Source organism: Salmo salar, chromosome ssa12, assembly GCF_905237065.1.
Source record: "Salmo salar chromosome ssa12, Ssal_v3.1, whole genome shotgun sequence".
Classification (NCBI taxonomy): Eukaryota; Metazoa; Chordata; class Actinopteri; order Salmoniformes; family Salmonidae; genus Salmo; species Salmo salar.
In genome coordinates this window covers 51,832,709-51,845,166 of record NC_059453.1, presented here as the reverse complement: position 1 = coordinate 51,845,166, position 12,458 = coordinate 51,832,709, and the positions used below count along the sequence as shown (strand labels likewise).

Sequence of the window (12,458 nt, the reverse complement as noted above, 5' to 3'; positions counted from 1 at the left end):
GGATAGTGATTCCTCTTTATTACACCATATTTTTTTTGTATGTAATCGACATGTGTTTCATTGTTCACTTTCAAAGTAATACAAAAGAGTAAAGAGTAAGAACTACCGTAATTTCCGGACTATTGAGCGCACCTGAATATAAGCCGCACCCACTGAATTTTAAAAAAAGTATTATTTTGAACATAAATAAGCCGCACATGTCTATAAGCCGCAGGTTCCTACCGGTACATTGAAACAAATGAACTTTACACAGGCTTTAACGAAACACGGCTTGTAACAAAAAATTTAAAATTAGCAGTAAACAGTAGCCTACCAAGAAAGTCATTGGTCACCATCTTCCTCCTCCTGTGCACTGAAACCACTGAAGTCATCTCCTTCGGTGTCGGAGTTGAATAGCCTCAGAATTGCTTCATCCGATATTGGATCGTTTTCATTGTCGCTCTCGTCACTGTTTGACCTTAACCCGTTCTGCAATTTCATTGGTCTAATGAAAGCTTTATGCCGCCAAAAAACTGAGCACGTCACAGAATGTGTTTATTTGAAGAAAAAAAAAAAATGTGAAAGCGGGAAAAATCCATATATTAGCCGCGTCATTGTTTAAGCCGCGAGGTTCAAAGCGTGGGAAAAAAGTTGCGGCTTATAGTCCGGAATTTACGGTATACTACAAAGTATGCATGCAATCTTCCTAACTGCTACAATAACAATTCCAGTATGTTGAAGGATATTTGGAGATATGAATGGGGGGGGGGGTATATGATACAGGAAACAAGAAAATAAATATTTTTGATGTAATAATTTTCATTGTGAAAATGCATGACAATACAAGATACAGCAAGCCATAGCTCACTAGAGCTGGGCGATATGGACCAAAAAAAAATCCATACCACGATAAATTGCCTGAACTGATGCAATAACGATAAAATCGCACGACAAGTTTATAACGATGTGCACCACCGTTTTTTTAAAAATTATTGTTTAGTACTACTTCTCCTAGTTTGATGGTTGTAACAATCAATTGTCCCATTAACAATCACCCATATTAGCAAACGTATTTAATTTCAAAACGTCACATTTCTCTAGTATAGGCTACTTATCTTAATGAACGATATCAGCTAAATGCCTGCGATAAGCGATCGGTGTGGTCAGTGTCGACCATTTTCAGTTTATCGTCCCAGCTCTACAGCTCACTATATACAAAAACACACCAACGAGTTCTACAAAATAAAATGAAGTTTCACTTCTAAATCTGTCAGGTTATCAACCACAAAGTAGGTTATTTAACAGTTCCATATCGGAATGAATCCATCATTTTATTTCTTTGTACACAGCAGTTTAGTAGACGGTGCCTCTTTAGATAGTAAATTCCTCTGAAAGTCTTTTTACAAACGTAGCAGGTATGTTGCTGCTGCTTGGAGTGACTCTGGATGAGCTTTAGTAGGGCAGATGCTTCAGAGCGACGCAGTTTCCACTTGGAGCTCTCAGAAACTCTGCTCTCCTGCTTGGGCGTTTTGTGGCGGTTCAGGTATTCCAACCACTTGTTCCTGTGATTTCTTTCATGCTTCTTGAGGTTGTCTGCCCGGTGGAATACTTTGTAACACATTGAGCACGAGAAGGGTCTTTCAGTGGAATGTGTGTGCTGGTGGCGCTTCAGATGATCCGCCCGACCGAAGCTTAGGCCACACGCCTCACATTGGAACACCTTGCCAGCCTTAGTGTGAGCGTGATACCTATGTCTCCTGAGAGCGTTACGGTCCTTGAAACTTGTCCCACAAGCTTTACAAAGAAAACGTCTTGATATGATGTGCATTTTACCGAGGTGGGTGTTAAGGTCCTCCTTCCGCCCGAATGTATCCCCACAACAATGACAAAGGTGAGGTTTCTCGTTGGTGTGCAGGCTCTCATGCCGCCTCAGGTGCTCTCGCCTCTTGAACTTCGTACCGCAATTTGAACAGACATGGGGAGTTTTATCCGAATGGATCATTCTGTGTTTTCCCAGATTTTTCACTGTACTAAATGTCTTGCCGCACCGGTGGCATGTATAACCGCCTGGTTCAGGATGAGCAATTTCACGATGCAACATCAATTCCTCTTCCTGTTCAAACCGCTTCTCACACCGCTGGCAGGCATGGTTTCTCACCTGATGAGTCTTTTCGTGTGTACGCAACTCTCCCGGATCCCTGAATTTAACACCACAATCGGAACAGACAAAGGAACTGCCAGAATGAGAATAGCTGTGGCGCTTCAGGTGATCCTTTCGGCCAAAGTGTTGGCCACATTCCTCGCAGTGGTACACCTTGGATGCTTTCCTGCGGTCTTTGCGATCCTTTAAACACTTCCCGCAAAATGTAAACGAAACGCGATATATGAAATATTCCCCACAATTCTTGCAAATGAATTGTCGCGATCCATCTTCCTCCGTCTCTCCTACACTGTTTAAGTCTATTTCAGGTTCCTCCTGACTTGTTGACTGATTGTCAACCCTTCGTGTCTGCAAGCCTTTCAAGGTGTCTTTAATGATATTACCAACCGCTTTAAGGATTTTGCGGTATTGGTCCGGGTGTATGTCCCTGGCATGATTCTCAAACTCTAGTCCACTGGTGAGCTGTAGGACACAGAGTTGACAATAGAAAACATCCCCATCTTGGCTCACCCTACCTGCCTCTATGAAAGCCTTTACTTGCTTACGCAGGTGGAAGCACTTATGCTTTTGGAAAAGATCTGCCTTTTCAAAATGGCGGTCACATTCACAGCACGTTAAAATGTTTGTGTTTTTATGCAAGTTATTTTTCAGATGATAAGTGTTCTGGTGCTTGGTGCGAGTTGTTTGCTTGTTGAACGCTCTACCACAAACCGGACATCTAATATTTTCTTTCGCTTCTGGTCCGTGCTTCTGTTTAGGAGGCACTCCTTCACTTTTGCCCTGGGCCCAAGCATGTCTTTTCTGGTGTTTTTGGTAAGATTTGAAAAACTTAAAAATCTTCCCACAGTCCAGACAAGGAAATGGAGGAGAACGTTTAGTGTCAGGCGTTTGCTGCTCAGCGGAAGATATTAAAATACATGCATCCTGATCATTCTGATCCTTAGTGTCTTCGCTGTTCTTCCTGTTTTTCTTGTTGGCCCTTATATGAGTTTCTGTGGCATCTTTCCTATTGCCTTCAAGACGTATAATAATCTTGGAAGTTGAAAGTTTCCTCTGTTTTTTTCTGCTTCTTTTGGTTATCGTGATCCTGTGAGTTTTCTCGTGCTTTATGAAAGAAGTTACGTATTTGAACTCCTTACCACAGTGCTTGCAGGTGTGAAGGCCTTTCATTTTCTTATTGACACTTAGGCCAACTGCTTTGATCGACTTACCCTTTCCTCTTCCTCTCGTTCTTGGTACAACGTGAGTGTCCTTGTGCTTTGTAAACGAAGTTAGGTATTTAAACTCCTTCCCACAAGTCTTGCAGGTGTACAGGGCTTTGATATGAGTTTCCTCATGTTTTCGGAATGAAGTTAGATATTTGAACACCTTTCCACAAGTCATGCAGGTGTGCAGGGGTGAGACACCTTCGGTTTCCATTGACTTGGCCTTCTGTCTTCCTCTCTCACTTGCTACATCACATATTGAATGAGAGCTTATGAAGTGCTGCTCCAGCTCTGGTTCGCTAGTGAAGGAGGCTTCGCAGGCATCACAGGGAAAGAACTGGAGTTCCATATTTGCAAAACCTTTACAAAAAGACAGAAGCAACAAGGACAAAGTTTAAATGCTTTTGACCTTGTATGTATTTATATAACAGTCAATAACCCAGTTAATCGCAAGTTAGCCTAACCCACGACCCAATAGCCTTGCTGCCTTCTCTTACCATGCCCATCATCATCATCCTCATGAAAGTCAGCATTCATCTCCATGTCCAGGCTGCCATGGATACTTTCAGGTAGGTTGCTGTCCTTTACCTCGAGAACAAGCAAGTCTGGAGAGACCTCTGAGATCTCCAAGGTCATGATCTCGCCATTGGCATATCCAGATAGTGAGCTAGGAGCGTCCTCCCTCTCCAAATCAGTGGACTCCATGTTATCGTCTTATCCTGAGCGCACAATACACACACACAAAATAATTCTACAAACAACTATCTCTTTAAAGATGTTAGATAAAGCAGAATGCAAGAGTTTGGGGGACCTCAAATTGCCTGGCTACTCGGACTCCTTGCTCCAGCCAAACGCTACGCCTCGATAACACCTAGAGCGTCATTGCGCAAAATGGTATGCCGCATCATCTGTATATGTGTGCAACAAAAGTTCAACATTCACCTTCTGCTACCGTTTCTGTAAAGCTGTCTACGCATACTTTTGATAAATCCAACTTGTATGCATCACACAGAACACACTGCAACTGCCTCTGCAACGCAGCATTCCATTGGAAATTAAATGTACTTCTGGTGTACCATAACACAATGAAGTTGAACGCCACGATCACACCAACATCAATTTTCGTTTTGGTACCTGGTGCATATGTTGGATTTATCGAACGTATACATCAAATTGTATGCGTAGACGGCTTGACAGAAATGGTGACAGAAGAAGGGGAATGTTGAACTTTTGTTGAGCACATATATCCAGATGATGCTGCATACCATTTTGCGCAATGCCAGTGTGTCGACTCGATCATACCGACAGTGTTATTGTGCAAAATGGTATGCAGCATCATCTGGATATGTGTGCAGCAAAAGTTCAACACTCACCTTCTACTACCATGTCTGTCAAGCTGTCTACGCATACAGTTTGACGTATACGTTCGCAAGGCAATCGCAGCGTTCCATTGGAAATGAATGTACTCGTGGTAGCTAGTTATCGAACGACAAAGCAGCGGGAAATATTGTAGTGTGTGTCGTCCGGTTAGATCTCAAATGCAGTCATGGCCAAATTAACTACATTATTTGGTTTGACTTAATTTACATGTTATTTGGAGGGTTATCTAGGTTAACTAGCTGTGGCTAAACTTCGCGGATGTTGGCTTTAAAAAAACGAACCATTGTTTCAGTTTTCAATCCAACTAGACTACTTTCAAGGTGAGTAACTATATAATACAATACCAAACTTCCGCAGAGAACCTGAGCGCACGATAGCTAATAAATTCACTAATTTACCAGATACAAACCTAAAACAACATCGAGTCACTCCGTTCTCTATCTGCAGTAGCTACCCCGCCATGTTGTTGTGCAGCCCACAAATGTGTTCGATTAGAAACAATTGCTAGATTTGGTCGATATAAAATAACGTTATCATTACTAGATCTTGTAGATGTCATTGTTAATAATTAGCTAATTATTTGATACCTGTTACTCAGTTACATTAACTTGATATATTTTTTAAATGTACCTTGATTTGACTTGGAACGAAAACAACGCAGAATAATAATTCGTTTTCGAAATTATTTATTCGAAACACACTTTATATATCTGCTTCTGCAAACAGCAGGGTAAGTGCTGTTCGGAATCTTCGGGACGTGTTTGTCTACAATGTGAGTTTTTGATATGGTACTATATTTAGGTTACTTTGGACGCATGGGGTTACTGTTTCATTATTATTTTATTACACAGTTCATGAATCAAGTCATGTGAATAAATGTTCAAGTGATCAGAACGTAATCATATTTTGGTATACACTACCGGGCAATAGTTTTAGAACACCTACTCATTCATTGGTTTTTCTTTATTTTTACTATTTTCTACATTGTAGACACATGGAATCATGAAGTAACCAAAAAAGTGTTAAACAAATCAAAATGTATTTTATATTTGAAATTCTTCAAATAGCCACCATTTGCCTTAATGCCAAGAGTGTGCAAAGCGGTCATCCTCTCAACCAGCTTCAGCTGGAATGCTTTTCCAACAGTCTTGAAGGAGTTTCCATACATGCTGAGCACTTGTTGGCTGCTTTTCCTTCACTCTGCGGTCCGACTCATCCCAAACCATCTCTATTTGGTTGACATCGGGGGATTGTGGAGGCCAGGTCATCTGATGCAGCACTCTATCACTCTCCTTCTTGGCAAAATAGCCCTTACACAGCCTTGAGGTGTGTTGGGTCATTGTTCTGTTGAAAAACAAATGATAGCGGGACTAAGACCAAACCAGATGGGATGGCGTATCGCTGCAGAATGCTGTGGTAGCCATGCTGGTTTAGTGTGCCTTAAATTTGAAATAAAACACAGACAGTGTCACCAGCAAAGCACCCCCACACCATAACACCTTCTCCTCCATGCTTCACGGTGGGAAATACACATGCGGAGATCATCCGTCCGCACGGGGCAGCTACCCGGGGGCCCCACTCTTCTCCAGGGAAGCTCTGCCTATCAATGGAGCTGGTCCCAGGTGAGGGAAGTCACCATCAGCAGCTGTAAAAAAATAGCTTGAAAACTGTTAGACATTCACACGTCTGATCCCTCCTCATAGGACATAGCCGATTGGGCAATATAAAGATGTCACAATTTTAAATGACTTGTCTTTGGAGTAATGTGTCATGGCTAGGCATAGCCCAGCAACCTCTTATCTGAAAACTTAGAAGTTCAAAATGTACATAAGATTTAGGCTAACTCGCGACCTAAAGGATGTGTTGATTAATATGCACTGTAGATACTGAATAATGGTTACCCTATGCAAATGGATTACAGTAGTGATAAAGGGCTGAGAAAAAGAGTTACTTAAACACCTGGTTGCTTTTACTTTACAGGCTGCAAGTGGTCCTTCTCCATGGCCAAGCCTTCTCATCCAAAACCTGGGTGGAACTGGGCACCCTGGCTTTGCTGGCCACTAATGGATACCAGGCTTTGGCTGTTGACCTGCTAGGTACGAGCACCGATCACATCCAAGCCTGAGAATATGATACTCTAGCTGAAATGCAGTCAAAGGCCCCTTAAATGAGCTTTAATGGGCTGCACGGTGGTGTTCAAGATGTTGTTGAAGATGGCGCTGCAGAGATGGATAGCTGCCGTGTTACGGGATCCTGACCAATTCTGCCATTTTTTTTTTTTACTCTGATCTCAACTTTTTGTACAGAATATTTTCCGCCATCATTGCCTATGACCGAAAAAAAGCTTCTGGACATCAGAACAGCGATCGCTAACCTCAATTTGGATGAAGATTTCTACTTCAGCAAGTCGGCAGCTGTGGATATACTACTCATCCCGGACCAGGCCCTAATCCCGGGACTCGAAAGAGGAAGAGACGGCGCAAGAGAGGCAAACGAGCGATCTCCCTGACGAGACTACGTCGAGTAAATAAACCACCTCTACCCTCCGTTCTATTCGCGAACGTACAATCACTGGACGAGCGCCGTTCGAGACTCTCCTATCAACGGGGCCTGAAGAACTGTAATATCCTATGTTTCTCTGAGTCGTGGCTGAACAACGACATAGACAATATACATCTGGCTGTTTTTTCTATGCATCGTCAAGACCGATCGGCAGCTTCGGGGAAAGGTTAAGGGGGTAGGTGTGTGTTTCTTTGTTAAGAACAGCTGGTGCGCAATCTCTAATGTTAAGGAAGTCTCTAGGTTCTGCTCGCCTGAGTTAGAATACCTCATGATGAACTTCAGACCATACTATTTACCAAGAGAGTTATCTATATATTTCGTTGCTGTCTATTTACCACCACAAACCAATGCTGTCACTAAGACTGCACTCATGTATGTACCAAATGTATAGGGCCATAAGGAAACAAGACAATGCACATCCAGAGGCGGCGCTCCTAGTAGCTAGTGATTCCAATGCAGGGAAATTGAAATTCGTCTTACCTAATTTTTACCAGCATGTCACCTGTGCAACTACAGGTGAAATGCATACAAAGCTCTTCTCGCCCTCCATTAGGCAAATCTGACCATAACTCTATCCTCCTGATTCCTGCTTACAAGCACAAACTCAAACAGGAAGTACCAGTGACGCGCTCAATACGGAAGTGGTCCGATGAAGCGGATGCTAAGCTACAGGAGTGTTTCGCTAGCACAGACTGGAATATGTTCCGGGATTCATTCGATAACATTGAGGCGTTTACCACATCAGTCACCGGCTTCAATAATAAGCGCTTCGGCGACGTTGTCCCCACAGTGATCGTACGTATATATCCCTAAACTATCACGGATTACAAAAGGGAAACCCAACCACGAGCTGCCGATTGACGCGAGCCTACCAGACGAGCTAAATTCCTTCTAAGGTCGCAACACTGAACCATGCATGAGAACAGATGGATTACCAGGACGTATACTCAGAGCATGCGCTGACCAGCTGGCAAGTGTGTTCACTGACATTTTCAACCTCTCCCTGACCCAGTCTGTAATAGCTACATATTTCAAGCAGACCACCACAGTCCCTGTGCCCAAGAACACCAAGGTAACCTGTCTAAATGACTATCACCCCGTAGCACTCACATCTGTAGCCATTAAATGCTTTGAAAGGCTGGTCAGGGCTCACATTAACGGCATCATCCCAAACACCCTGGAACCAGTCCAATTTGCATACCGCCCCAACAGATCCACATATGACACAATCTATATTGCAATTTACACTGCCGTCTCCCACCTGGACAAGAGGAACACCTACGTGGGAATGCTGTTCATTGACTACAGCTCAGCTTTGAACACCATAGAACCCTCAAAGCTCATCACTAAGCTCAGGACCCTAGGACTGAACACCGCCCTCTACAATTGGATCCTGGACTTCCTGACGAGCCGTCCCCTGGTGGTGAGGGGGCCCCTCCGGGTGAGTGCTTAGTCCCTTCCTCTACTACCTGTTCACCCACAAATGCGTGGCTCTAACACCATCATTAAGTTTGCTGGCGATGCGACGGTGGTTGGCCTGATCACCAATGACGATGAGACAACCTATAGGAGGAGGTCAGCGGCAAGACTGGGCAAAACAATTGACCTAAGAGACTTTGTGTGTGGTACGGTCGTCGATCCAGTATCTCAGAAACGGCCGCCCTCCTGGTATTTTCACGCATGACAGTATCTAGAGTTTACAGAGAATGGTGCGACAAACAAAAAACATCCATTCAGCGGCTGTCCTGTGGGCAGAAACAGCTCGTTGATGAGAGAGGTCAAAGGAGAATGGAAAGAATTGTGCAAGCTAACAGGCGGGCCACAAACAGACATAATGTCGCAACAGTGGTGTGCAGAACTGCAATTTCGTAACGCACAACTCGTCGATCTTTGTCACGAATGGGCTATTGCAGCAGACGACCACACCGGGTTCCACTTCTATCAGCTAAAAACAAGAAGAATCGACTCCAGTGGGCACGCAATCACCAACACTGGACAATTGAGGAGTGGAAAAACATTTCCTGGTCCGACGAATCACGGTTCCTGTTGCGTCATGCTGATGGCAGTGTCAGTCCCACCAGCCTCCTCTGATAGCCAGTTAGAATCATGGGTTCTCATTGAATTCCACAGATGTTTATTCCCACTTTTTTATAGTGCTTTATCAGTTGCTTTCTCTTCTCCTCTCTAGCTCTCCCTTTTTCTCTAAATCCTTCCCTCCCTCCAGGATTTGGGAACTCTCCAGACTCGGATGCTCTGAAGACAGATCAGCACCTCCTAGGGAGGTTTGTGGAGGCGCTGGGCGTCCGGACAACGGTGCTGCTGAGCCCATCTATGAGCGGCCACTGCTCCATCCCCTTCCTCACGAAACACAGTGCCCAGCTCCACTGCTCCATCCCCTTAGCCCCTGTTGGAACCAGCAACTACACCCCTCAGTAGAACCAGGGCATCCAGGCGAGAACTGTAATGCTGGATGTCTGGGTGGGTGATATCGGAGCATTTACAGGCCTGAGAGTGGGTCCCTTACAACTCAATGAGTATCTGGCATTCTACATTTTTCACTAGCAAAAATGGCATAAAGTGAACCAATACAAAAATAAACCTCAATAAAGCAAAGAATTGGAGTATATTGTGTGAGGAACTAGATAATCTATTTTGGGGCGTGAGACCCAGCCAGCTTCCAGTGTGATGCTACTAGTAGTAGCAACAGAAGCAGTATGAAAATGCTGTAGGAAAGTGGCAACGATGAAGCATAAATACATAGTTGTATTTTATTGACTTTGTAATAGTTAGGCTACATAGTCACTCTTAACCAGTTAGAATCTGACATAATGGTCTTGGGCACAGAGAAATGCACCAATAACAACAACAGGATATTGTCGTCGTGGATTAGTGCAAGTCCGTGATTGGTTTAAGGTTATCCTTGGTTGGGTTTACTAGGCTGAAACACAGTCTGAGTTTGTGTGTTTTAACTCTATTCAGAATGAAATTGAATTACAGAGCACCTCTATCAGTAATTAAGATTTGATATTTTTCTGCTAAGGAGATGCAGGTTTTGTTTACATGTAAAAAAAAAAAAAAAAAGTTAGACAATGGAGTCCAAAATGATTGGATCCCTTGATCAAGATGAGCAAAAAAGACTGTATGAAATAATACAAATACTGAGCTATATTGTATGCACACAAAAAATGAAAACAGATATTTATACTAATACAATTGCTCAGAGAAAGCGATTTTGTTTAACATATAATAAAATAAAATCTAAAAAAAGATAGTGGTCAAAATGATTGGATCTCCTGCTTTCAATACTCCCACACCCTCCCCTTGCGAGAATAACTCTAGCTGATTTGCTGCTTTTCAGACAATTGAGAAATCGATGCACATTCTCAACCAATAAAGCGAAATCTGTCTACTTACTAAATTCTATCTCAGATTCTGCTGGTGACATAATTTCAAAGATCTACCACCATATTTTGCAGTCGGGATGACAAGGTATTTTCCGGTGGTTTGAATTGAAGAGGGCAGTCCATAAGCGCAGACGAAGGATATCAAGAATCTGGAAAGATTACGTATGGAAGAATGGTCTAAGATCCCTTCCCATGTGTTCTCATAAAATCATAAAACATTTTAGAAAAAGGCTCAGTGTCGTTATTCTCGCCAGGAAGGGTGCTGGAGTATTTAAAACAGGGGAACAAAAAAGTTTGACCCCTATCTTTTTAAAAATGTATTTTGTATTACTTGTTAAACAAAATCTATATCTTTGCGCAATTGTATTAGTATAAAATATTATAATATAGAAAATGTTTTTGCACACAATATAGCTCAGTATTTGTATTTATTTTATAGTATTTTTTTGCTCATCTGTTTCAAGGGATCCGATAATTTTGCACCCCACTGTATAACTGACCTGTTTATGTTGTGCATCCATGCAAAATGACCACTAGGTTGCAGAATGAAGCTACAAGTATCTGTAATGCATTGGCACAATGACAGATAGTCTGTTTTTATCTGTTGAGAACAGCATGCCGTCTTTGTTTTATGATATTGATGTGTCAATTTAATCCCTCTTTATTTTTACTCTAGTCTGAAAGTAATACTGTTCATGAATGTACATTAAAACACTAATGTAAGGTGTCAAAATTCGATTGGAGGATTCCCGGATTTCCTATTTATTCCGTCCTGATTCCAGGAATCTTCCAACTGGGATTTCGGGAAAATGTTGGGAAAGTTACCTGAATTTTTCAGCCATCCACTAATATATTGTATTGTGATCCCTGCTTGCTTCTAGCTCCCTATGCAGACTCATACTCCGTATTTGGAGGACTGGACACCAACCTGGGGGCCCAGTCCCACAAGAACCTCATGCAGCTCCTACACCATTCAGTCCTGAAAATGGATGGGGGCGCGCCCTGACTGCTACATGGATAAACCTAGGGAGTTCCACCAATCACTGTTAGACTTTCTCAGCAAACTGGAGTGAGTGGAGAAGAAAGATTGTGGGAAAGAAGAGCGACACAGGGTTGTGTTTGCGTGGAAGCGGAGGAGTGTTATTCAATTCAGATAAGGGAAAGTATTCCTCTGGGACAATAGGGCAAAGGCTGCTTTGATATGATAAATTACCCCCCCTAGTCACCCCGGTGGAATTGCTTCCATTACGATGCTTTTGTTAACATCCCGTTCAATAGAAAGCAACTCTAAAATAAGTTTGCTCTTTAAAGGCAAGGAGAACCCTTGAATAGGTTTGAGTTGAGCATCTAGTACAGTATATGCACATTCAAAGTATTTATTGTTCTACAGGCACCATTATTGGTTCCATGATTTTTTTTAAATCAGTTGACATGATGATAAAGAGGTTAAAAGAGAGCTAGGGAGATAGTACCAGGGTCGTATTCATAAGTGCACACCATAGCAAAATGTTTTGCATCAGAAAACTAAAACAAGTGTGGGCCCTGTGTGATCATTCCAATTAAGGTGCTGTATCTGCTAAATCTGTGGAAAGCTGTTTCAACCAGAAAAGTAAACTCGTTCCATTTTTTTGTTATGACAATGACTACTACTTATTTTATAATGAACTTGTACATAATAGGTGATTTTGTTTTTCATTGGACAACAAATAAAAGCCTCAAAAGTTAATTGGCATAAAAAGTCATGTCCTCTATTTGAGTTGTGCTGTT

At 42.5% G+C, this 12,458-nt stretch overlaps 2 protein-coding genes across 4 annotated transcripts; one reads left to right on the top strand and one right to left on the bottom strand.

Moving 5' to 3' along the window:
- LOC106565175 (zinc finger protein 11) lies at positions 1 to 5,218 on the bottom strand. The gene is made up of 3 exons (XM_014132018.2): positions 5,135 to 5,218; positions 3,843 to 4,064; positions 1 to 3,705 (listed from the first exon to the last, which is right to left on the bottom strand). Exons 2-3 carry the CDS (start codon positions 4,048 to 4,050, stop codon positions 1,274 to 1,276), a joined length of 2,640 nt encoding a protein of 879 aa, XP_013987493.2. The 5' UTR covers positions 4,051 to 4,064; positions 5,135 to 5,218; the 3' UTR covers positions 1 to 1,273.
- Positions 4,705 to 12,417, top strand: LOC106565176 (protein ABHD14A). Of its 3 annotated transcripts, none has more exons than XM_045691455.1 (4): positions 4,705 to 5,045; positions 6,706 to 6,821; positions 9,512 to 9,765; positions 11,573 to 12,417. In XM_045691455.1, exons 1-3 carry the CDS (start codon positions 4,984 to 4,986, stop codon positions 9,721 to 9,723), a joined length of 390 nt encoding a protein of 129 aa, XP_045547411.1. In that variant the 5' UTR covers positions 4,705 to 4,983; the 3' UTR covers positions 9,724 to 9,765; positions 11,573 to 12,417. The 3 variants fall into 3 exon arrangements, with proteins under 3 accessions (XP_045547411.1, XP_013987494.1, XP_045547410.1); XM_014132019.2 differs by lacking the exon at positions 4,705 to 5,045 and adding an exon at positions 6,068 to 6,347; XM_045691454.1 differs by lacking the exons at positions 4,705 to 5,045; positions 6,706 to 6,821; positions 9,512 to 9,765 and adding an exon at positions 7,516 to 8,728.
- The last annotated feature ends 41 nt before the right edge of the window (positions 12,418 to 12,458 follow it).